Source organism: Rattus norvegicus, chromosome 13 (genome assembly GCF_036323735.1).
Source record: "Rattus norvegicus strain BN/NHsdMcwi chromosome 13, GRCr8, whole genome shotgun sequence".
Classification (NCBI taxonomy): Eukaryota; Metazoa; Chordata; class Mammalia; order Rodentia; family Muridae; genus Rattus; species Rattus norvegicus.
The window spans coordinates 82,055,858-82,080,730 of NC_086031.1; the positions used below are offsets into that span (position 1 = coordinate 82,055,858).

The 24,873-nt window shown below is 47.1% G+C and overlaps 1 protein-coding gene across 3 annotated transcripts; it reads right to left on the reverse strand.

Annotated features, from left to right (window-relative positions):
* Positions 1-3,622: 3,622 nt before the first annotated feature.
* On the reverse strand, positions 3,623-24,561 carry Mgst3 (microsomal glutathione S-transferase 3). Of its 3 annotated transcripts, none has more exons than XM_006250209.4 (6): positions 24,408-24,561; positions 9,505-9,628; positions 8,469-8,542; positions 6,706-6,763; positions 5,144-5,216; positions 3,623-3,871 (listed from the first exon to the last, which is right to left on the reverse strand). In XM_006250209.4, the coding sequence occupies exons 2-6, from the start codon at positions 9,619-9,621 to the stop codon at positions 3,735-3,737; spliced, it is 459 nt and encodes a 152-aa protein (XP_006250271.1). In that variant the 5' UTR covers positions 9,622-9,628; positions 24,408-24,561; the 3' UTR covers positions 3,623-3,734. The 3 variants fall into 3 exon arrangements, with proteins under 3 accessions (XP_006250271.1, NP_001178523.1, XP_038946430.1); NM_001191594.1 differs by having other exon boundaries at positions 24,417-24,438; XM_039090502.2 differs by lacking the exon at positions 24,408-24,561 and adding an exon at positions 24,146-24,169.
* Between the last annotated feature and the right edge of the window lie 312 nt (positions 24,562-24,873).

The window sequence follows — 24,873 nt, forward strand, 5'->3', positions numbered from 1 at the left end:
GACCGCTGCAGTTAAGCCAAGCCCAGTGCTCCTGGGGACAGTTAAGTTACAGGGAAGGTGGCATTTAGAGATAAGGAATGATTGTTACAGGCCTCAATGTCCTTGATGGTAAGTTATGGCCGCTAGCCCCAGAAGGATAAAAGCAGCCTTTCTTGGTGTTATTTGTCCTGAAATATTTATGAATCCTTGTTTTTCCTTTACACATAAAGGCCCATTTTTGTCTTCCTTTTCAAGGTTGGGGGCAGTTGACGAAAGCAAACAGTGAGATTACGGCATGCTCTTGCTTGGGCCCGCTGCAGCTTTTAACTGCAGTCAGAAAGCCCTGTGTACCTGATGGTATCATGACCATCCACACTGTCCAGATGTCATTGTCACTTTCCACGTTGTCCCCTGGGTTCTCTGCCAGGCCGTTCCCTCTTTAGACCACGTTTCCCAGCCCTTCAGTTAGAGGCTTCTTAAACCACAAACTAAAACTCTGTTCCAAGATAAGGTACCCCTCACAGACCGCCTCCTCCATCCCTGCCATTACTCCATTGTTACCGTAACTGTTTTCATGCAAACTATCCTTCCTTAACTAGAACACAAACTGGAAGCAGGAACTGCCTGTCTCCAGGCTCAAACTTGTTGAGTGCTTGAGCAGGTACTGCTCAGGGTGGCCCAGGGAGCCCCAGCACCTGGTTGGTAGCTATGCAGATTAAAGCCACCTCAGGCCTGTCAGTCTGCATTTCAGAACGATCCTCAGATGAGGCACACACACGGTGGTTTGCCAGGCAGTGCTTTGAGAGAGATGGTTCTCAAGTTTGGCCTGCTGCACTTTGGAAATACTGAGATGCTAATGTAAGCGATCTGGAGTGTGAAAAGGTTCTCGGGTGAGTTCAGCAGGCAGCTGGGTTAACCGCCCTGAGTACTGAATGCTTAATTACAATTAAACATTAAGCATGCGAATTGCCCTAGCCACATCTCAAGTCGTTATGCTTTATTGGATAGTACAGAGTGTGTTTCTGTCCCGTCAGAAAATTTCTACTGGAAAGTTCTTTAAGAGGGAACAGGTACACTGTTCATTTATGAAATAATTATTTGTCTGTGTAAGAGGATGTGTGTGGGCAGGAGTGTGGAGTCCACTCAAGGAAGTGGGTTTTCTCCTATTATGTGGATTAAGGGAATGGAACTCCGGCAGTCAGGCTTGGTGGTAAATGCTTCTAGAGGCTTCTGATTAAGATTGGACAGCATCTTAAGAATGTAAAGAAGTTGTCCAAACTCTGGAAGACTGCGGAACATAGACCATAACTTGGTCGTTGACATTTGCTAGGTTACACCAGCAGGTGGCGCCCAAGAGTCCTACTGGGAGCCTGAGTCCAACTTCTGGTCTTGAGCGCCTCCTACTGTGCACGCGTGATCATGGCTCCTCAGTAATTGTGTACAAGTGTTTCCAATATCCTTAATGTTAGGCGTTGACTGGTTTATGTGCTTGAAACTTGGTGCCCAACTGGTGATGTTTCAGGAGGCTGTGGAATCTTTGGGACATACTTTAGTTAGGTGGGGAGATCCTCTGGTTGCCTCTCCCGATTCACATCATTACACCCAGTAAAAGCTGCCTCCCCACTGCTCCGGCCCACTTTTGGTAATGCAAGTATTGCGAGTCACACGGAGAAAGCAGCAGCTACTGTCTGAGGGAGGCCAGGCAGGAAGGTGTTGCAGCAGAAAGAGCAGCAGAGGGCAGAACTGAGACAGGAGGATGTCTATTAGGGTCCAGAGACAAGAAACAGCAGTCTCTGGTTGCTAGAAGAGTCTGAGAGAGCTGTCCTCATTAAGACCAAGGACCTGGTGTGATTTCTCAACCTGTGGGTCCCGACCCCTTGGGGGGTGTTGAACGACCCTTTCACGGGGGTCATATATCAGATATTCTGCATATCTGATATTTATATCATTTGACAGTAACAAAACTACAGTTATGAAGTAGAAATGAAAAACTTATGGTTGGGGGGGGGTTTCACCATAACATGAGGAACTGTATAAGAGAACCCCTGACCTAGAGGCATGAATGCCTGGTATCTAAGGACTGTAACCCTAGAAGGTTCTCCAAGCTGCTCTTCCCACCTGTTACTACCTGCTCAGTGCTGTCCCACAGGGAAGCCAGAGCTCCAGAGGCCAGCACTGGGTCCTCCTGCCTCGCTGAGTCTGCAGTGAGGGGAAGCAGTTCTCCAGGTTCCCTGGGTGCCCTTTTTTTTTTTTTGGTTCTTTTTTTTCGGAGCTGGGGACCGAACCCAGGGCCTTGCGCTTCCTAGGCAAGCGCTCTACCACTGAGCTAAATCCCCAACCCCCCTGGGTGCCCTTCTTATATAACATGAATAAAACCCAGTTACTGCAGAGGCTTACAGATGTCTCCTTTTCTAGTCCCAACCCCAAACTTCCTGCCTCCCCACTACCATTTCATAAGGGAACACCCACTGCTGCTAAAATGAAGGCAACTTTAAAGCTTTATGGGAGCGGGGAAGCCCATTTCCTTTTTTTTGTTTTTTTCAGTGCACTGGTGACATATTCTCATGACCCGACCCAGGGATGTACTCTGATCTAATTCCCAAGGGTGTCACAGTCATCCCGGCAAGGCTGAGCCACCCTTCAGTGCTCATCTCTGAAGCTTGAGCGATTCAGTGCAACGGAGAATGCATGGCCACCCTGTTGGACAGCAAAGGCCTAGACACTGTGCTCTTGTTCATACTTGACAGCCACCTTTAGTTTTTGGATCGTATTTAGTGATCTTACTTTGCCAGCTTAGATCATTCTCTAGATCCCGTTTGTTCCTAATCAGACGTTGGCATAGACATTTTAAACAATCTATTCATTCTCATCTTATGTATGTTGGTGTTTCTTGTCTGCCTGTCTGTCTGTCTGTGTGAGGGTGTCAGATCCCCTGGAACTGGAATTACAGACAGTTGTGAGCTGCCATATGGGAGGTGGGAATTGAACCCGGGTCCTCTGGAAGAGCAGTCTGTGCTCTTAACCACCGAGCCATCTCTCCAGCCCTGGAATAGACTAAGCCTGTTTCCTCATCTATAAACTGAGCTGTTAGTAGTTCTAGCATCAGAGTCCTCACTAGCCTCACACCTGTGCTTCATCATCTGCGGCTTAACTTAAATAATTATGTTCTGGGGCTGGGGATTTAGCTCAGTGGTAGAGCGCTTGCCTAGCAAGTGCAAGGCCCTGGGTTCGGTCCCCAGCTCCAAAAAAAGAAAAGAAAAAAAAATAATTCTGTTCATTTGCATGGGTGTTACATGTGCACCATTTAGTGCACATGTAGAGGTCAGAGGATAACTTGTGGGAGCCAGTTAAACTCAGGTCATTGGGCTTTATGACAAGTGTCTTTACCTGCTCTTCTGACTGAACCCATTCTTAACTTTTTAAGCAATATAAACGATCTCCAATAGATTTTTTTAAAGTCCATATTAATTATTACCATCAAGCAGCACTACATGTGAACCGGAGCTACAGCTCAATTCTTCCACACTCGCTCATCACCACAGTCGGACTTCATCTCAGCTTTGCAGACTACGGGAGGAGGGACACTCACAGCTCTGCTCTTAACGGGGAGAAATGGCGCACTTATTTCAACGCAGTCAGGAGGTTTAGGTACGAGGCTGACGCCAGATAAGTTTTTATTATATTTAAAAAACAGTGGAGCTGGAAGTAAGGGCGGGTCGTTGAAGGCGACTGAGAGGTGAAAGGCCTCCCGTTCCTCAGTGGCAGGATCTGGACCCACTGCCTAGGCCGGGTTTAATCCAGCCGAGATGCTGGAAAGCAGAGCACACAGTTGTGCCCATCAGGGCAAAGAGGGCAAGAGAGCTCACAGCTCCTCGATACCGCTTGCTAGGGTCTGAAAAACAGGACGGCAGAAGTTACCAGAACGTTCACGAGCCACTCTGCTCCAGCGTCTGAGGTCGTACATTCAACCACCTGTTCTTGGGAGGTTAGCCTAGGGCCGTCAGTATGCCAGAAGCTATGTGCGAAGTAATTCTACAATAGCACTGCCCAGACTATGGAGAACTTTACAAGTCAGGCAACTCTGTCTTAGCCCCAATAGGAGCATTTGCCTCCAGTATGACTCACAGCCCTTTCCTCTCTGCTAGTCATTTATCCCAGTGGTGGCCAGATTTTGCCGATGTAGCACTTGGTTTGATTCCTGGCAGCTCTGGTTAGCCCTTTAATATTTCTGAGGCTGTTCCCTCATCTGTAAAATAGGCTGTGTGTGGAATTGCGGTGAGGTTGCCTAGCACAGGTAAAGTTCACAGACAAGCAACTGGCACTTGGAAAATGCTTAAAGACTTGTTACTATTCTGAGGGTAGTGAGAAGAAAAAGACCAGACCTTCCACGGTAATTAAGCCACTACCTCATTTAGATTTTACGTGTGCACGAGTGTCTGTGCACCACTTGCATGGATCCCCTACAGCTGGAGTTACAGACTGTTGTGAGCTGCTGTGTGGGTGCCGGGAATCAAACCTGGATCCTCCGGAAGAGCAGTCAATCATCTTAACAGTTGAGCCATCTCTGGCCGTACTTCTTCCCCCATTTTTAAATCCCAACCAAGAGTTAAAATACAGTAACCATATTTAAAATTTGGCTGGGCACTGATGCACAAGACAGAGGCAAGCATATGTCTGTGAGTTCAAGGCCAGCCTGGTCTATGGAGCGAATACCAGGCAAGCCAGGGCTATACAGAGAAACCCTGTCTCAACATATATATATGTGTGTGTGTGTGTGTATGTATGTATATGTATATATGTATATATGTATATATACACATATATAATACATACACACATATATACATACATATATACACACATATATATACATATATACACACATATATACATATATGTATATATACATATATATATAAATAAAATTTGTTTTGGGAGCAGAAAAGATGGCTCAGTGGTTAGGTTCATTTGCTGCTCTTGCAGAGGAATCAAAATTTAGTCATCAGCATTCATGTTAGGTGACCTGCAGCCACCTGTCACTGCAGCTCCAGGGGACTGATAGCCTCTCTGCCCTCTGTGGGCCCGTGCACACAGGGCCCATAATACATGGTAAAGAAGATAAATCTAAGGTGTATTTCCCTGGTGGACGTCAACATGTACTTACCTCCCGTGTAGTAGCCATATGCGTAAAGAACTCGCCCAATAATCCACGCCACGCCCAGGCCAGAAGCTATGCGCTGAGATAAAAGGACAGTTCAGTCTTTGCACTGAAGAAACAGATCTTTTTTGACTAACGCCTACATGCATCTGCTAATGTATTTTTCACAGAGTTAGGAAATAATGAGGTTATTTGTTTCAGTCAGGAAAGTTGAAGGCCGGTAGTCGTTGTCGTCTACAGTGGCATGCTCAACTCTGAGGTGAGTCCTGGCTTTCCTGATGGTGCACTAGAAGGAACTTCCTGCTCAGGGCAACTGGGGGAACTGGTTCTGGAGCTCAGGTCAGGGCAGGCAGACCTCAGGGTTGCAGGATGAGTCAGAAGAGTCAACTCTGACATCTGAAATGGGAGCTGCTGGGCTGTGCTGTCTACAGTGACAACCCCTGGATGCAGCCAGTGTTGCAGCCTGCACTCGGCAGGGGTGGAGTTCGACAAGGCCAGGTGAGAAGAAATGTATAGCAAACCCTTGAAGATGTACCCAGAGGGAAAGCCCCATTCCCAACAGGAGAGAGTAAAGCCTTATGTGGGTGGAATCCTGAGTAACCCAGACAGAGTAAGAGGGAACAAAGGCTGGGGTAGGGTGAGCAGGTAACCTTCCTCAAGTCATTTTCCAATCTGGTAGTGCTGTGGGTGGCACTATGGGGGGGGGTCTTGATTGAATTGACCCTGGATAAGAAGTATCCGCAGGAGGATGAAGTCCCGCTATCGAGAGAGCCCCAGTGACTCTCGGTTTAAGCTTAGTCTCTGCCAGGCTGCTCTTCGTTACAGTGCTGAGTAATTGCCAGCTACTGTGGGACAGACGGTGTTTGGGGCCGTTTTCAGTCGTACAGATGCCCGCCTGTCCCGTTCACTGCCATAACCTCAGGTGACTAATGCCTTCTGGGTGCTGGGTGCTGGGTGCTGGGTGCTGGGTGCTCCAGACAGACACCTGCAATTCCTTCTTCCTCATCTCTTGTGGGTTTGCTTAACTGTCACCTCGGTAAGAGCCCTAAGCCTGACCACACTACTCATAATCTCCGAGCCCCACACTCCTGTCCTACCTCTCAACAGTTTGCTACTGGGCACTCGCCATTTTCTAACATACCAAATAATTTACTTATGACCCCAAGGAAAGGAAAGGCAGATTAATCCAGGCATCTTCCTGTCTTGCTCACTGCTGTAACCTTGGGTGTGGGTAGGTGTTCTTTTGCATAGGTGGATGAGGAAAGTAAAATCTGTTCCCCGTGGACACAAACCTTTTAGAAATAGACCTGGGTTCAAAGTTCCACACTTCTGTGCTTAGCTGACCTTAGCCATGAAAGTTAAACAGTGCCTAAGAGGCTCTTCCTCACTCTGAAAAAACTAGGTGAAATGCTGCCTACTTTAAAGCAGACTTCATAACGGATCAGTAAATAAAATCCTTTTAATTATGTGCTGGTTGAACACATTCAGTGTTCGTTTCCTTCTCCCTGTGCCCAGAGTAGCTCAGGCAACCACATCTAAATGGATGGCCGACCCCAGAAGAAACTTACCGGGTGGTAAACACCTCCCACGGTTAGGAAGAATAGGAAGGGAGGGTACACCTCCAATCTGGAATGGACAGAAAGTAACTTTTAATAAAGTATCCTTAAGCTGGGAGGTGGTGGCTCACACCTTGAATCCCTATACCTGGGGAGGCAGAGGCAGGTGGATCTCTGTGAGTTGGAGGCCAGCCTGGTCTACAGAGTGAGTTCCAGGACAGGCAAGGCTATGTAGAGAAACCCTGTCTTGAAAACCGACAATAACAAAATAAAACAAAGGAAAAACCACCCCCCCAAAAAACCCCCAAAAAACCAAAAAAGTTTCCTCATGAATGAGTGACCGGAACATTGAGAACTAGAAGGAACTCTACCTTCCTGCGGGAAGGTTAGCGGCTCAAGTACAAAACACTGGCTGAAGGGAGAAGTCTGCTTACCAGGACCCACCAGCCTTTGCTCTAGTTGAGAGTAAAAGAACTTCACATCCTACAGACTCCCGAGGAGGGTCTTAGATTGGGAAAGGTCTCCTAATGGAAACTCAATCTGAAATGTCCCACAGGCTCACGCGTTCAGACACCTGTTGCCACTTAGTGGCATTGATTTTGGAGGTTGTGGGACCTTTAGGGACTGGTGGCAGGTATAGGCCACTAAGGGTGGGCTTTGAGGGATACAGCCCAGCAGAGGACTCTGTTTCCTGTCTGCCTTGTGGCCAGCTATAAGTCTCTACCATCACCAATATGAGTCTGGTCAGTATACCTTCCATCATGAACTATTTTCTTTTAATCGTGAGCCAAAATAAATCCTTCCTCCACTCAGTTCTCTGTCAAGCATATGCATTGCAAACACTGCAGAGAGTCACATTGTGATGGCTGCTCATTGTCAACAGAATCTAGACTCACTGGAGGATGGGCATGGCCATGGAAGATTATTTGGATTGCGTTTGTTAATTGAAGTAGAAAGAACTGCCCACCATGGGGGGCACCAATCCCTGGCTTGGATCTGAACTGTGTAAGGGAAAGGAGATGAGCAGTAGCAGGTCTTAGTCTCTCTCTGCTTCTTGACTGTGGATGCGATGGAACCCCTTGTCCCCTGCTTCATTCAGGCTCCTGTCACCTTGACTTTTCTATCATGAGTTCCCCACCATGATGGACTGGCCTTTGATCTGTGAGCTGGAATAAACCTTTCTTCCTAAGCTCATTTTTATCACCATAACAGGAAAAGACATTTCTGAAAATGAGAGTCTAAAGTTTTTGTTTTGTTTTGTTTTTCAAGACATGGTGTCTCTGGGTAGTCCTGGCTGTCTTGGAACTCACTCTGTAGACCAGGCTGGCCTCAAACTCACAGAGATATATGCCTGCCTTTGTTTCACGAGTGCTGGCATTTAAGATGTGTGTCACCATAGTCTGGCTAAGAAGGTTTTTCCATTCTAAAAATAAATTAGTTTTATTCAGTATTCAAATCTGTTCCCATAGTAACTTAAGTTGTTTTTATTTGTGTGTATGAGTGAATGTACGTGTATAGACCAATGCCCTGGCTCACACATGTAAGTTAGAGTTGGTTTTGTCCTTCTGCCATGTGGGCCCCAGGGATCAAATTTAGATTATCAGATTTGGCAAAAGTGCCTTAATTTTCTGAGCCATCTTGCCTCCCCCCGACACTAATGCTCTAATGATACTTTTAATGAGGTGCCCATGACTGCCATGCTATCATTGGGCCAATTCCAAGACTCAGGGCCGAAGCGATGGGACACCTTTGCTGTCTGGCAGCATGACACTCACGTGTTCTGGTGGGCGCGCTGAATGCAGTTGAACATATGCCCATTCTCAGGATCTGTGCTGTACATGACAGGGTACTGTCAAAGCAAAGGCCAAGCAGAGTGTAAGTGTTGAGAATTAACACCGAAACGGAGACATCCCAAAGCACCCTCTACTGTCCTCCTGATGGATGGGCGCCTGCAGTCTCTGTAGTCACGAGGTTTTCAGTTCTCAGCAGCAGGTTTGGCGTTTCCAGCCAGCATGAGGTAGTGAGAACCTGTGACTATGTTGTGGTTGCCGAAGAGGCAGGAGTGGCCTCTGCCCAGCCAGTGTTTCTCATTGATGTCATAAATCAATGGTGGACTACAGATGATTACAGAGACACCATAGAGAAATGGCTGATTCCCAGGAGTCACCACACACCACATCCCCTAAGATCTTCCTTAACAGGGAACAGATAATTGAGTGAGTGAGACTTTTATTGCAAGTGTCCATTAGAATAAAAGGAGAGGCAGCCAGATAGGAACACTTGAAAAGAACCGCCACTGAGGGAGTCTAATTACAAGATGCTAAATGCAAACAGACATCTAATTGCTCATCGGGGAGAGCTTTAGAAGTTCCCCTTCTAGTTCAGCCAGAACTAAAGGAAGTATTTAACAGACTTCCTTTCTGCAGCTACTGGCTAACCTGAGGTTAAGCTCAGCATCTCCTCTCTATTTAGGAATCAGGAAAATCAACTTAAGACATCCTCTTTTAAAATGGTAAACTGGGAAGCAATATGGCTGCGTTACCCTCTTTAGAAAACAACAGTGTCCCTGTCAAATGGCTCCAGACAAAAATGGACTTTTAATCCCAGTAGGCTGGGTCTTTCTACAGAAGAGCCAAAGTCCAATGAAGTGTAAACTACGACCCAGCCTCTTAGGAACAAAATCCTAAAGGGCGTTGTCCGAAAACTGCCACCACCTGCCACTCAGCTCTCCCTCCAGGACTAATGGCGAGCCTTGGGTAAGCTGGGGGCCTCAGGAAGCCCACAGAGGCACCTGCCGGTGAGCCTACTTACCTCTACCTTGTACTTCTTGCGGGCTTTGCCCACGTTGATGGCTAGGTGGAGCACCATCACAAAGCTGGCGGCACCAGTGAGAAGCACGAATCCATATTCCTTAGAGAGGACAGCCATCTTGGCTCTGTGGAAGAATGCGCAACACAGTGGGAAACAAACCCAGTGCTGTGGGCGTCGTGGATAAGGCCTTAGCATAGTGCCTCATTACCAACAGATGCATACAGATCACAAGGACATTTCAGGGCTGGGAAGATGGCTCAGTAGGTAAACAGCTTGCTGTACAAATAGGACCTGACTCTGGACCCTCAGCCCCCACTATGCTGGGGTGTGGTGGGGATGAAGACAAAAAGATCCCTGGAACTCACTGGCTAGCCAGTTTCAATAAAAAAGGTGAGCTTCGGGCTTAGTGACAGAACATGCCTCAAAAAAGAAGGTACAGAGTGAGAGAGGTTAAAAAAAAAAACCAAAAAACCCCCAAAAAACCCCCAAAACCCAGACATAACCTCTGGCCTCCGTATGAGCATGTGCAGTTTAAGAGCACCTGCACACACACAAGTGCACATACACGGATGTATCACACATACACATACATCATGCATGCACTTACCATACATACATATATTATGACACACATAAACCTTGCCCAATTTAAAAAGAAAAAAGATCTTTCTAAGAGGTCATCAAAAATACTACTGTGTATTAGACAACAATTAAAAATTACTCCAGTCAAAAAAAAATTACTCCAGTCTACAGTATGGTCTCAGGGAAGTATCAAATCATACATGTCCTTCCTTCCTTCCCTTTTCCTTCCTTCACCTTCTTTCCTTCCTCTATCTCTTCCTTTCAGTTTGAGAACAGATTTTACTTCCTTATTTCTTTACTATGTGTTTTTGTATGTGCACACACCCATGCACATACAGCCATGTGTGCATGGAGGTGACAGGACAATTTATAGGAGTCTCTTCTCTCTACCACCATTTGTGATCCGGGGGTTGAACTCTAGTCATCAGCCTTGGCAGCTGTCACCTTTACACACTGAGCCGTCTCATGGCTACTTAATTGCATATATATTTCATATTTATGTTTCCATATTTCATAATTATATATATTCCATATATAATCCAAAGAGGCCTTGGATCACAGCAACCATCCTGCCTCAGTCTCCCAACTCAGCCTCCTAAGTATGCTACTATAACTAGCTGTATAATCTCTTTGGCCCAACATCCATTTACAAATTTCACCCATATCATCACAATGGTCATTGCAGTATGTTACAGCCACTAAAATTTGCATTGGGACATATTTAACATGACATGTTTTAACAAAGTAACATCTACAACAGTGGCTTCTGGAGAGGACAACTCTGAGGTCACACCTTGTACCCACCCTTCCACCCTGATCCTGGCCACATGCTGGCACAGTTTTAGAAACCAGAGAGGAGAAGCCCTGCTAGACTGTTCTGACATCAAAGCATGGCCCCTGAGCCAATGGCGTGGACAAGACACCCAGTCTGGCAGGCTTCTGAGAACCCTGGCTGCCCATCAGATCATCACAAGCCCCACAAAGAGTTCTGACATCTGCAACTTATTTTGGAATGCATTAAAAAGTTGGGAATAAAAAAAAGAACAAATGTTAACTATAGATTGGGGTGGTGGCTATGTGGTTTCAAAATATAATTCTTTAATGTTTCTGAGCACACAGGAGAAAGTGCTTTAAGAAAAAGCTAATCCTGGCTCATCTTGTAGTGTTCGGCATTCAAGCTCCTGTCTCAAGGGTAAGACTTAGACTGGGCACCAGAGAGAACAAAGTGAGCAGGTAGAAGAGGCTTTAAGCATCTCAGAGCCCACTGGGCTGTGAGCTAAGGGTTCAGAGCATGCTGGCAGAAAGGGCAGCTACAGCACCACAGAACATGCTGAAGTGATTCACTACCACATGCAAGGCTGCCCAGAGCTCCTGTGTAATCTCTTGCTGGTAGAATACACTGGTGGCAAATGCTTAAGAGGATGAGGCAGGAGGATCATAAGTTCAAGGCCAACCTGTGCTTTGGGGAGATGGCTTAGTTGGTAAAATGCTTGCTGAGCAACCATGAAGACCCGAGTTCAATCCCTAGTACCCATGTCAAACAGTCAGGCAAGATGGTACCCACGGCCTTGTATTCCTACTGCTGTGGGGACAGGGAGCTTGCAGGAGCTTGCAGGGTGGCCAGTGTAGCCTGATTGGTGAGCTCTGGGTGTCAGTGAGAGAGACCCTGTCTCAAAGACAACAACGGAGGTTGTCTTATGGCTTCCACGTGCACATGTGTGCAAACACACCCACCCCACACATCCACGCACCCACTAAAATAAATAAACTGATGGGTGTCTAGCTTTCATCACCTCAACAGCCAGCTCAGGGTGTTGCCCTGCTGCAGAACATCTCTAGCAATCCTTAAAGACAAAAGGACATGATTCCAGGACCCCTCCCGGCAGAGGAACACCCAGAGCTTATGTGCTGTACCAGAGTCTAAAGCAGGAAGTATTATGGGTAAGATTTAATTCAGATTTGTCTGCTCCCGCGGCCTCTTTCAGTCCTGTATACAGTGGAGCCATGGTGTCTTTCTCAATATGAAAATTGGAGGGGGAGCAAGTTGCTTGGGTTTTTAAAAAATAAGTTTCTCAGGGGTAGAGTGATGGCTCAGTGGTTGAGGTCGCAAACATGGCTGCTTTTCCATGTTTGACTGCCAGCACCCATATGGTGGCTCACAGCCCAACTCCCCGGGGGATTCAGTGACTACTTCCATCCAGCTTCCAAGGGCACCACACTCATCTGGCTCACAGACCTATGTGCAGGCGAAATACTCGTGTACATAGAACTAAATAAATTAAGACTGCCATTCTCCTGGCTTAGAAAAATAACATTAGGGTTCTGAAACCCTCAAGACCTGTCACCACCCCATCACAGCACACGGCAATCAATTCTCACCAGATTCCCCCTTTTATGATCTTCACTCTGCCCTATTCACTTGCCTTTCAGAGGGTCACACACACTGCAGCTCAGACTGTCTCTATGACTCAGCACAAGGTGAGAAGCCACACCTGCCCAGCTTCGAAGAGGGCCTGGATGCTCTCCAAGTTTCTTCTCCTTTCTTTTCTTCTCAAGTTATAAAGTCAGTACATGTGAGAAACTATGGTACTAATTATGTAGCAAGAACACAGTGTGAGTTCCGAACACCCCCTTTAAAATAGAAAGTGGTCAAGCCTACTTGCTGTCCTTTCAGTTTAAACCACTGGGCCATTGAAAATGAAGCTGCCTCCAAGGCTGTCAGAGCTGTGCTTGCAAGGGCGATGAAAGGAAACATCACTGCTCTAGGGCAGTTTGTGAGTCTGGAGGCTCAAGCGGGTGAGGGCAGGCTTAGGACCAGGTCAGAATTCATAAAAACACTCTAGTTCAGCAAAACTGCACCAGAACGGGCCTTAGTGGCTGACCCCTGTTTTTCTGATGTCTAAGAGCAGCCAGGCGGCCAGACGGAAGTGATCTTTGGGTGGATATCGGACTGCACTTTAGAACCAGTCCTAAAGCAACTGTTCTGCAGTCTACAACTAGAAACTAACATTTCTGCCAGGCTCCTCCTTCAGAGGACTGCAGTCTGCCAGGTGTTCACACCTGGTGAGAATCACTCTCCTCAGTTCATGAAGACAGTGTGACCAGGATGAACCAGGGTCGGGGTAAGCAAGACCCCGCACCGAGAGATGCTGGTGACATTTAGGACACTGGACTTGGATGGTTCAAGGCTGGATCTGACCTGCAAGCCCTTTTCCTGCACTCCAGCTTTCATGGTTTCAGGAAAATACTATTCAAGCCGCAAAGGGCAGGGGGCAATTCAACGGCCCTACCCAATTGCAATACCCATGAACCACGGCAATAATCAGCTTGGCGAGATATGCGTAAAGGTGCGGTCAGCGTGACTCACAGCCTGGCGGCAATCGACAGTTATCTAATGGGACTTAAGGCCCATTCGACAGGAAGATATCACGCCTGGTACTTAAAACCTAGTCAATAGGGTTGGGGATTTAGCTCAGTGGTAGAGCGCTTGCCTAGCAAGCATAAGGCCCTGGGTTCGGTCCTCAGCTCCAGAAAAAAAACAAAAAAACAAAAAACAAAAAAACAAAAAAACAAAACCTAGTCAATAATCCAGGGCTAACGAGATCACCTTGAAAAATAATCCACTACAGCCACTTTGCTGGACCAACATAATTCTTTATGCATGCTAACTCATGTCCTCCTGCCCACAGCTAAGTGTAGCCGCCACCCCTCATTGAAGGAGCTGTTTTTTACAGAAAATGGAGACCAGCACAGAAAACCACAGCTGGACACAGTGCAGAGATTGTGGGGAGCACAGCTGAAACTGACAGATTGACATTGCAGCTCTTGAACCTATGGCTCTGGGGACATCACGGGAAAGGGGATGGAAAGATTCTAAAAGCCTGTACACTAGCAAGTCTGCTGTGAAACAGCCCCTCCTAGAACTGGCTGTGATGGCAATATCAGCGGACATGTTTTAACAGGAGGAGATTTAACAGGGTGCCACCTCAAGTCAAAGAACTTCAGGCCACTAATGGCCGCTGGGAGATGGAGAATTAGCCTCTCCCAGGGATGAGCCCCTTACTGGCTGTTGAATGCAGAGTGGTCAGCTCTGAAACCATAAGCCCACAATAAAAACGAACTCGGAAGATTGTATTTGCATGCATTTGTGCACACACATACATTCACACATAGGCACATAACAGTAATAAAGCCAATGAGTCTATCGGCTTGAAGGAGGGAGAGTAGCTGAGGAGCCAGAGGGCGAAAGTGGGGGTTGTGGGGGGGATGGTGATGTAATTCCATTTCCATGGGGGTCCATGAAATGGTTCAGCAGAAAAGGCAGAGAATTAACTGGAGGTGGGGAGGGAGTATGGGATACTAGCATGGGCAGTTTGCAGAGACCATGTGATCCTCTATAGTGGAGAGTCCTCTTCTCCCTGTAGGGTCTGTTCTGCAGGAGCCTTGGACACTTGTGAACAGATATAGTGAGAAAGCCTGGAATGCTACCCTTCAGAAAAGTGGAAGAGCCTTTCCTACACCTCAGCAGACCCTTCCGGTGAGGAGTCCTACTTCATATGTGTAATCTGCACTCAGAAGATGACGAGAACAGCCACTGAGCTCCATGCGGTTTGGCATTCCCCACGGCTAGGACTACTCATGGTATATGCAGGCGCTCACAGAGCGCCTGGTAACAGCAGGAGCTTTGGGTAGCTTTCAGGAATGCCCCGCCACCACACATACAAAGAGACGGCTCATCGCCTTATATAGTACCTGGTAATAGTCACCTAAACTATTTGATTCTGCTTTTCTTCCCTCCAAAGCATCTACTGAAACCATGGAAGAAACGGAATGATGGATTACACAGGAAAGAAGAATCTAGAACCTAGAGGTCTGCATCCCAGTTGCTAAAACCTTAGATACGAGGAGTAAAAATAATTAAACGTTAGCCTTTAAGGATAGGATTGGCTTAATTCTGTCAAGGTTCAGAAATACTTTATCATTGGGTAAGCTCTTATTTTCTGAGACTCTAGGAGAAAGAGATGGATGTTCTCAGCCCTCAGAGGGTGGCCTCTGGGTCAGGGTGCATTAAGAAGGGGAAGGCAGCTGAGTTCAGAATCCACACCCAGGCAGCCTCAGCCACACCCTGGGTTGTTCGGAATCCAGGGGCAGCAGATAGCGTTCAGGGCCAGGCCTGACGAGCTGATAACTGATATACAAGTCCCCCACGGCATAAGCACTCATGTGGGCTGCACGCGTCTTGCTGATCGCACACCTGCAGCTCTTTTATGGACCCACCAAGATAAGAACTTTTTCCTGGACTCGGTCTTGGTCTTCATGGTCTGGACACAGAAGCTCTTCAATGAACTCTTGTAACTGTGTTTCCCACAGACCAACTGGCTACTGTAACATGAACCTAAACACAGAGAACACAAGACAGGAGCCTCCCATTTGTGTCTCTTAACAGTCAGGTGCGCAAATAAATGTTGCTGCGGTTCTCAGACTTCACATGGACGGTGCGTTAAGCCATGCCCCCTCCCAGTTTCTGATTCCGTAGGGCTCCAGTGGGGCCTGTGAATGCAACTTTCAAAAGTTCCCAGGTGTCTAGATCACTGCCCAGAGATCACGTTTAAAAACTGTTGTTTGCGGGGGCAACGACTGGATGGTAAAATAAAACAAAACAAAACAAAAAACCAAAATCAAACAAACAAAAAACCCTGTTGTTTAGGGCTGGAAAGACAGCTCAGTGATTAAGACCACTGGCTACTTTTCTAGAGGACCTGGGTTCAATTCCCAGCACCCACATGGCAGCTCACAACTGTCTAGAACTCCAGTTCCAGGGGATTCAATGCCTCCTTCTGGCTTCCACAGGAACCAAGCACCCACATGTTGTACAGGCACACATGCAGGTGAGAAACACATACGCATAAAAGTAAACGAATGAAAATTTAAAACACTTGTTTTAGGGAAAAGAGGAAATTTGTAGGTGGTGGTGATGATTGTATCCGGGTCACACTGAGAAGCACACCCCTGTCTCGGTGATCTATACAATGCTTTCTATTGGAGGGTCCTGGACCCCTCCACAGCCCGTGGCATCTCTAGAACATGATGGCTGCAGGCTGAGCTGAGGCTAGACCTTGTACAGTTAGTTACACCAGAGCTTGCACAAACCATAGGACCAATTCTATCTTTTCAGCTTTAACATTTGGTTAAAACCCCCTTAAAATTTACCTAGTGACCCTGGCCTGTGACAGCTTCTGCCTTCCTAGATTTCTATGGCTACAATCACCAGACCTGATTTTTTTTTAAACTAGTCAAAGGAATTGGAGTTTAAGGCTTGACACACTTCGAGAGTGATGGTCACTGCGCAAACGAGGACCTGCAGGGGATGGTTACTTCTACCATGAATTGCTGTCCCTCAAATTCTAAATGAGCATGAGCTAAGTGAAGGACACATTTAAGGGCTTAGTAGGATCTCCAATAAACTTCTCATGGAGTTCTTCATTCTCTCTGGCAGTAATAGTAAAAAAGGAAATCACTTTACCAACATGTTGAAAATCTAACCATGGGGCCGAGTGCACACCAGGCAGAGACTTTGCGTAAGCTACCCCCTTTTTTCCCTAGGATAATCCTATGCCACAGTTGCTCTTACTGATGTTTGAATGTTACTCAGGAGGGAAATACAGCAAAGAGGAATTTGCCGAAGCCTGGCGACTGCAGGTCTGGGGTCGGGTCGGAGTGCAGGCAGACTGACCAGTGTCTCCATCATTTGCTACTCAATCACTCTGCAGAGCCTGCGCCTTGTGAGTGAGAAGCAGCAATAAGGAACAGCCCTTGGCAGAGCTTACGTCCCGAGCAGTACAGACGCACCCTGCTTCTGGTTCGGGAGCAAAGGGAAGAGAGAGCAGCTCAGGGGAGGCCGAGCAAAGGGAAGAGAGAGCAGCTCAGGGGAGGCCGAGCAAAGGGAAGAGAGAGCAGCTCAGGGGAGGCCGAGCAAAGGGAAGAGAGAGAGAGCAGCTCAGGGGAGGCCGAGCAAAGGGAAGAGAGAGCAGCTCAGGGGAGGCCGAGCAAAGGGAAGAGAGAGCAGCTCAGGGGAGGCCGAGCAAAGGGAAGAGAGAGCAGCTCAGGGGAGGCGGCAGCCAGCCAGAGGCTTTTTGGTCCCACCTTACACTTTCACGGCACCGGGATCTAGCCCTTCACATGTTTGCAGCTGAGCATATACAAAGTATCAGCCTCCTGGGTCTTTAGAATATTTTATATCCAGGATCTGCTACTGAGAAAGAGTTATTGCTTCCTTACCAATAGGGATGGCCTTTTTTCTTTTTTTTTGAATCACTGATGTTATTTTCTTCTTGGTGAATGTCCCTAGCTGCAACCCAATAAAATGTTGAACAGAATAGGCAAAAGTGGGCATGCTTCTCTTGTTCCCCATGAATGGGGGAAACAATCAGTTCTTTGCCATTATATATGATGCTATAGGAGATTTTATAGATGCCTCTGTTGCAGCTATGCTATAAATCTAATTATTTTGATATGTTCAAACAATACTTTAAAGTATCTTCTAGTCCCTTCCTAAAAAAAAAAAAAAAAAAAGCCCCAGGCCCGGTGGGTTTCCAGGAGAATGAAGGTACCCTGGCAACCAGCCTTTTCGGTCTACAGGGATAGGGGTGGAACTCAAAGCAATGGCTGTCCTGCATAGCTAGTTAGCAGACACCAGGTATGTCACAGACACCATCCATACCCTCAGGCTAAGAGCCTTAAAGTCTAGGCTTCACGCGTGACATTGTTGGTTTTGCCTCCAGGATTCACTCCATTCCAGAATGAGGCGGCAGCACCGGGGGTCTTAGGTTCTTAGGCTCAGGTGCTCCCTTTTAGGAATTCTGCTGACAGATTCTCCTGGGAATATCACTCTTCTAGTGCTACGGTTTCCACCAACCCTGCCTCTGTTTCCTGCTTCCGACACCGCCAGCCTTATCTCACTGGAGCATAGTTCTCTCGGTTACAGGAAGGGCTCTGGGCAAGCCTACAGTCAAGTGAATGCTTCTGGTGCAACCTTCTCTGTCACTGGGCACCCACGTCCTCTCGGCTGCCCAGTGAAACGCCCCAGGGCACAGTCGGCATTTCGTAAGTAGAGCAAGAGACAGGAGTTATGGATGTAGGCACTCCCCCCCAAAGATTTTATCACTCCTGAGTCACCAAGTTACATAGGACCTTAGGTTTTCCTAAGGACAGAGTTCTCTTCGGCTTTAAGTAAACAAAACCCAGATTGGACAAACAGCAACTTCTACTTCAGTTTGTGATCTCGCCCTTTTGCAAATTTTTAGCTGGTGTTTTATGTTACTACAAACAGGAAGGCGGCCAGGACTAAGTATTCTGAGCTCAGCAAAGCCACCATTCCCCCAGAGTCTCATAGTAACCCTAATTTAGTTGGATGTGCTATCAGTCCAATTATTTTACATGACAAAACCCCAATAATTCTGATGGTGACACAGGGATGGTCATTTAAAGGGTGGGCTTGATGATATAAAACGGATGTCTCTTAAAGTCCCACATACCGGATGGCTCAGCAAACTCGGGTGGGACTGGAGGCTCAGTTTACTCACTTAAAGCTTCCCCTAACAGCCATCCAGCTTGGACTCAACCTTTGGATGTTTCCACAAAGGAACAGGCCTTTCAGCAGTTCCTGACGGGATTTTGCCTCAGTGAGGTAAGGCTGGTGGTCACGGGAGGAGGAATCAGAGACAGGGCCGATGAAAACTGCAGTACCAGGAGAGTCTGCCAGCGGAATCCCTGGAGATGATTCTCCAAGCCCAGGAGAAGCTTGGTGAGGAAAAGTAGGAAGGGAGGGGAATCAACGCTGAGGTAATTCTATGTCCAGGATAAAGAACCAGTTGGAGTCATGCCATTTCTCTGTGTTCATCCCACAGTGCCACCGTAATGACAGAAGTTCTAGTTCACATCTACAACAAACAAATCAAATCTTGTTTGTCAAACCTCCAAATAAGCACTGCTCAAATCCTCCTGCCTCTGCCTCCTGCCTGCTGTGACTAGGCGTGTAGGGTACCATAGCCAGGCGCCACTAACCTAAAGGCACTTAAGCAAATGGATAAGAACCTAGATGCCAGGCCTAGGTAACCTGCTGACGATGCAGGTTCAGTAGTTATTTCTCCAAGGGCTACAACCAGGAAGCTGGCTGAACCAAAGGAGCCCGATGCATGGACTGCTCGCTTGTTAGTCCCAGTGAGCCAGCTGCAGCCGGCAGGACGTAGTGGGTCCTTCTCAGGACCTCAGTCTTCAGCCTCATCCATGCACTGGCAGCCAGCAGGTCTGGAAATGAGTCATGTTGGGAAGATGGCAGAATCCCCCCTTTAATCCAAACACATTCAACTCTACAGTTAAGCAGGCACAGCTCAGCCACACTGAAGCTTCAGATGGTGTTCTAATTCCAACACTGTGGGGAATTGTCCCTATTGAAAACAATTGTTAAATACGTGACTGGGCTGGTGGGAGGCTGGGGAGGGAAGCTGGGAACCAAATGAATGGCTCTTGTTGCTGGGGGACAAGCTGGCACTGTTGTGCCAATGAAGGCCAAGGCAGGAAATTACTTCTCTTTTATTCTTCAGAGTTTGGCTTCTAGGTGGCAAGACCCCAAACATACATGCTTGAATGACAATGAGTCTCGTTTGGGAAGAAATAGTAATCCTGTATCCCAGGAACTCAAGGACATTGGATTTGTTAGAATAAGTTCCAGGTTTTCTTGTAGGTATAACATTAGGTTTCTTACAGAGATTCTCCATGCTTAAAGTTCCATGGGCCGGGATACCCTGACACCTGACTTTGAATCCTTGGGTCATGTTAGTCTAGATAGCCTAGACCTGAGCCTTCCAGGACACAGGACTCTAGACACACCTCACATCTTGCTTCTAGTGGTTTGAAGGCAACCACCTTAGATGAGGAGAGGAGAGAGATCATGGAATACAGACAGAAAGAGAGAGACACCAAAACATTTATCAGATGCAGCCAATTCCATAAATTCAGTTCAGGATAAAGCATTTTACCCAGAGGACAGCTTGCCTCCAATTCGATGCCTCCCACTCTCTCGGAGAGATTCTTTCCCTTTTCAGTTTTGTTACAAATACCATACAACACCCCATGTGCAGGGCTGCAATGAATATCAAGACGGAGGAGGGAGTTCCGAACCTCCAGAAGGCACAGTCAGGGTGTGAGGGTAGAGTACACACGTGGAGGAGGGGAAGACACTGGGCTGGAAGTCGAGAAGGTTATCATGGCAATGTGTGACAGAGAACACGGGTAAGAAAACAGCGAGGGTAGAAGCTTGCAGTCGGGCAGGTTACTATTCACATGGCAGAGAAAGGAGGCCAGTGTGACTGAAGGGTGATGACAGAACCCAGAGGAAGAGCAGAAAAGGCCTATTATTTATAATCTTTATCCAGCATGGATTAAACTCTGTTCTAAGCAATTCAATAGTAGCTCATTTAAATCCTCACAGCACCTCTATCATGAATCACTACCTCTGCAGGTGAGGGAATTAAGTCTTAGAGGGATTAAATAACATCCTTCAAAGCACACAGCTATCCCCAGAGCAAAGCCGAGATTCCCACACTCCCTGGCAGTGCGCTCTCAGATTCCACACGTTAGGCCTTGACCGTCCCATCCCTGAACCAAGCTGAAGAGCAAGTTTGCCAACATTTGACCCTCTCCTGAGCATAAAATATTAACAAGAAAGAAGAGGTAATAATTAGCTCTGAGCCTGGGCATGATTACAGACTGCGATGTTTCTAATTGGAAAGGGGAGGGGGGAGAAAAAAGATCTTGGAAAAGACCCAGAAAAGAACATTTTCGTTTTAGTGCATGGCAGTATGGGGAAAGTGAATGAAGAACCCTTTCTCCAGTCTCCTGCACACAGCGTGGCAGGGCAGTCCTGTGGCTGGCTCTTCGTGACTGCACCATGATTCCCACAAACCTACACATTAGCTGACATTTCACAGGAGCGTAAAGTCACGGGGCAGGGAAGCTGTGACTTCCAGAGGAGGAAAAAGTCTTCAATGAGTCACATTAATACCACTTGGATTTTCCATCATAAGAAATAAAGATAGCTTAGAGTTATTATAATTCTTAGCAGATGCTAGATCCTCGGATGGATGCTAGGAGCCTCCCTAGGTTGCTGGCCTCTATCTGGCTTGACCCTCCCATGCCTCTTGGGACTTAGAAGCATGCGTTAGCATAATCATTTGCGTTTTACCGTCTCTTAAAAAGAACTGCCATTCTTTACTTTTATTACTTATGCATATATGGTTGTGAGCCAGAAATGTATGAATGTATGCCCTGTGTGTGTGTGTGTGCGCGTGTGCGCACATGTGTACCTGTAAAGGCCACAAGAAGGTGTCAGATCTCCTGGAGCTAGAGTTACAGGCAGTTGTAAGCCAGTGACGTTGGTACTGGGACAGAACTCTGGTCCTCTGGAAAAGCAGCAAGTGCTCTCAGTTGCTGAGCCGTAGCTCCAGTCTCCATTTGTATTTCGTAAGCAGGAGAAATATAAAGTATTGTTTACTTAAAAATGAGAACAATCCAGGTGTTGTGCATGGCACATGCTTAGAGCCTCAGTATGTGGGACACGGAGGCAGGTGGATTGAGCATCTGAGGCGAGCCTAGGTTTGGCAAGACCCTGTTTCAAAAGAATAACAAAAAAGTGGGCCGTGACACCAAAGTATTGGAATTCACATTCCGGGTGATGAACAGATCCATCTAGAGAGAACTCAGAGTGCAGCAAGGGGCCCTGTGAAACTCTCAATGCATTTGGAAGACAATGTGATTTTCCTGCCCCAGTTGCTGCATTTCTCACCACAGACAGGCGAGTGAACTCTGTTTCAGAGCTAATCTTACACAGGGAAACCTGACAATAACACCAAGTTTTTCTTATTCCAGAGGACAGTAGACTTGGACGCGGGATCAATAAACTCAGCTGCAAGGGCTGGGGATGGCTCAGTCAGCAAAATTGCTTGCCAAGTAAGCATGGTTAGCTGCTTTCAGCTCCCTGTACCCATGTTAAAAAAAAAAAAAAAAAAAAAAAAAAAAAGCCTGGTGGAGCAACCCCGGTGCTCAACAAGCACAGAGAGGAGGATCCTGGGCAATTTCAGGCCAGCCAGGCCAGCTGAATTAATAAGACTCAGCGAGTCTCAAAACTGAGGTGGAGAATGACTAAGAAAGACATCTTCAGGGGTTGGGGATTTAGCTCAGTGGTAGAGCGCTTGCCTAGCAAGCGCAAGGCCCTGGGTTCGGTCCCCAGCTCCGAAAAAAAGAAAAGAAAAGAAAAGAAAAAAAAAAAAAGAAAGACATCTTCATATATAGGGACATGCATGTGTACTAATTGGCAATTACGTGCATGTAAACATCATACACAACACACACACCTTAGTTGCAAAAATAACAGCAGCATATTCTAAAGAGATATATATTTAAACACAGAGAATGACTAAATCATAGATTTAGATTTTTAAAATTAAAAAAAAACTTTAAATTTTAACTCATAGGTTTAAAATCAGCTAAATGTTCAGTCGGTGTTAAATTACTTTTGACAGGTCCATTTGAATCCCCTGACTGGTCCAGGGGATTTTCAGCAACTTTTTGGATAAACACACCTTTGTGTGTGTGTGTGTGTGTGTGTGTGTGTGTGTGTGTGTACAGTGTGTGTGTGTGTTTTCTCTGTGCTGTTCCCCTATGAGTTCACTTTCAGATTGTTTCCTCTAGCACACTACACAAGCAGGAAGGAATCTAAGTGAGGGGAACTCTGCCCTTGTCCTTTAACAAGGTCTCAATAACTGGCCGAGACTGGCCTTGAATGACCATTCTCCTGTCCAAGACTCTCTGGTATTAGGATTCCAGTTGCAGGCCTCTGTATCCAGCAAGATTTTGTTCCTTAGTCTAAGGAAGCCCCAGGGGTGCAGTTTCTATGGCTGGCCACACTATCACTCTCATTTTATATATAGTAACATTGGTTAAAGAAAAGAAGAATCACTTGACAGAGTTTTCTATTTCTGTAACATTGTGTCAGGAAGAAGCTGGGCAGAATGTACTTCCCAGGGTAGAAGCGCATGTTTGGATTTCAGATGTTAGTTTTATTTAACTCCTTAGATAAATTTAGCTCCCGTGAGAATTCTGGGTCCCCTGACTCAGACAACATACTGTCATTATTGAGACACTGAAATAAAACATGTCTGTAACCCTGACCAATAACCTTGGCTGCTTCCTGGAAACTGCAGTCTGCAGGTGCCCTATAGATTTCTCCAGGGAAGCCCTGGCTTCTGGTCTGCTACTACCTTAAAATCCGCAGTATACTCTGCAAGGCCACACCTAAGCCACCAGTACAGGCAGCAGAGCAGAGAGCGGTTGCTCTCTGGGGCACCTCCTTTCCCTAGTTAAAGGGATTCAAATCCCAACCCGCAGCTGTCCTTTCCTACCCATCCGACCATCTGTCTCTGCTTTTCTTCTACTTCCTTTGCCGCACTCACTTGTACCGTAGGCTACTTGTAAAGTGGCGCCTCTCAAGCAAAGAATTAGCAGAAGCCACAACCTCGGGGAGTGACTCAAGAGTCTCTACTCCCCTCCACCACCCTGCAGGTGCCCCACCCCTGTAGTTCTAGAGATGAACGAAGATCCCACCCACCCTTCCCAAAAAGTCTCTTGCTACTAAGACAGAAGGAAGAAAATGACCCATGACCAGGTATCAATGCAAATGTTTCTACGAGGCGAGAGAAAAAAAACAAAACAGAAAAAAAAAAACAAAAAAAACAAATGCAATTCCCTCTGAGACCCTCCCGAAGGATCCTAGCAACAAGACATCCATAGCAGGAGCGGCGCTTGCACTCCACTTATGAAACCTGTGCTAGACCAAGTCGGAATGGTCAGTTCACACTGCAGAGCTCAGGGCTCCTTTCTCTGTACAACAGCTGCAGTGTGTAAGGTCAGGTGGTCTCAGGAAGGTCGAAAGAGGGAGCCCCGGGTCTTTACACAACTGGAGTTAAGGAGGGGGAGGGAAATAAGGAATTGAGGATGAGCTGACCTTGAGAGCCTCCCTGAGTTAGAGAGAGCGAGGTGGAGCCCTCCCGGAGAAGCTCCTAAGCTGTACCATCAAGGGGACATGCAGGGCGGACAGAGGGCAGAGTGGGTGGAAATGCAGAGCACAAATTGACCGATAAGAAAGGGAGGTTGCAGAGAGACCCTAATTCCGTTCTAAATGGCTGAGATACAGGTTGTGCGTGTGCAGGCATTCAGGAACCAGGGCGAAGCTAAAGCTCCTGTAGTTTGCAGGTGCCAACACTTACCTGGCTCACCTTGACGCGCCTGGTGCAGACCTGAGCCGTGCAGCAATGCCTGGGTGCGGCTCTAGCTGTCCCGCAGGACCCGCCCCACTCCGCCTTGGGCAGCGCGTGGCCACGCCCCGGGACCGCCCCCGGGACCGCCTCTGACTTTGGCGGTTCTCACTATCTCTTAAGCGAAATCGCATTTTCTCCCTGTTCTGGATAGTCCGCATATTTACTTTTCCGGTTCCCCAATCTATATATTTGCTCTCCTCCTCAAGTATCTTTTCCTGACTACAGTCAGAAATTGGTCCTAGAGATTTGTTCTTGCTAAGTTGGGGCGGAAGGAACAGTAACGCATTAGTAATTTGTCTCCAGCAGGCCACCGTAACCCCTCTTGCTGCGCGTGCGCAGGCCGTAGAGGTAGTTTTTTTGGGAGAGCGTGGGGTAGGAAGGGGGAAGGTGTGTGCCTCACCTTTGAACTCTCCTG

Coding starts and splice junctions, on each gene's coding strand:
- Mgst3 (XM_006250209.4), bottom strand. CDS start 9,621: ATGGCTGTCCTCTCTAAGGAATATGGATTCGTGCTTCTCACTGGTGCC. Junction 6,764..8,468: donor CAGCGCGCCCACCAGAACAC/GTGAGTGTCATG, acceptor TGTCCATTCCAG/ATTGGAGGTGTACCCTCCCT. Junction 3,872..5,143: donor ATATGGCTACTACACGGGAG/GTAAGTACATGT, acceptor CCTGTTTTTCAG/ACCCTAGCAAGCGGTATCGA.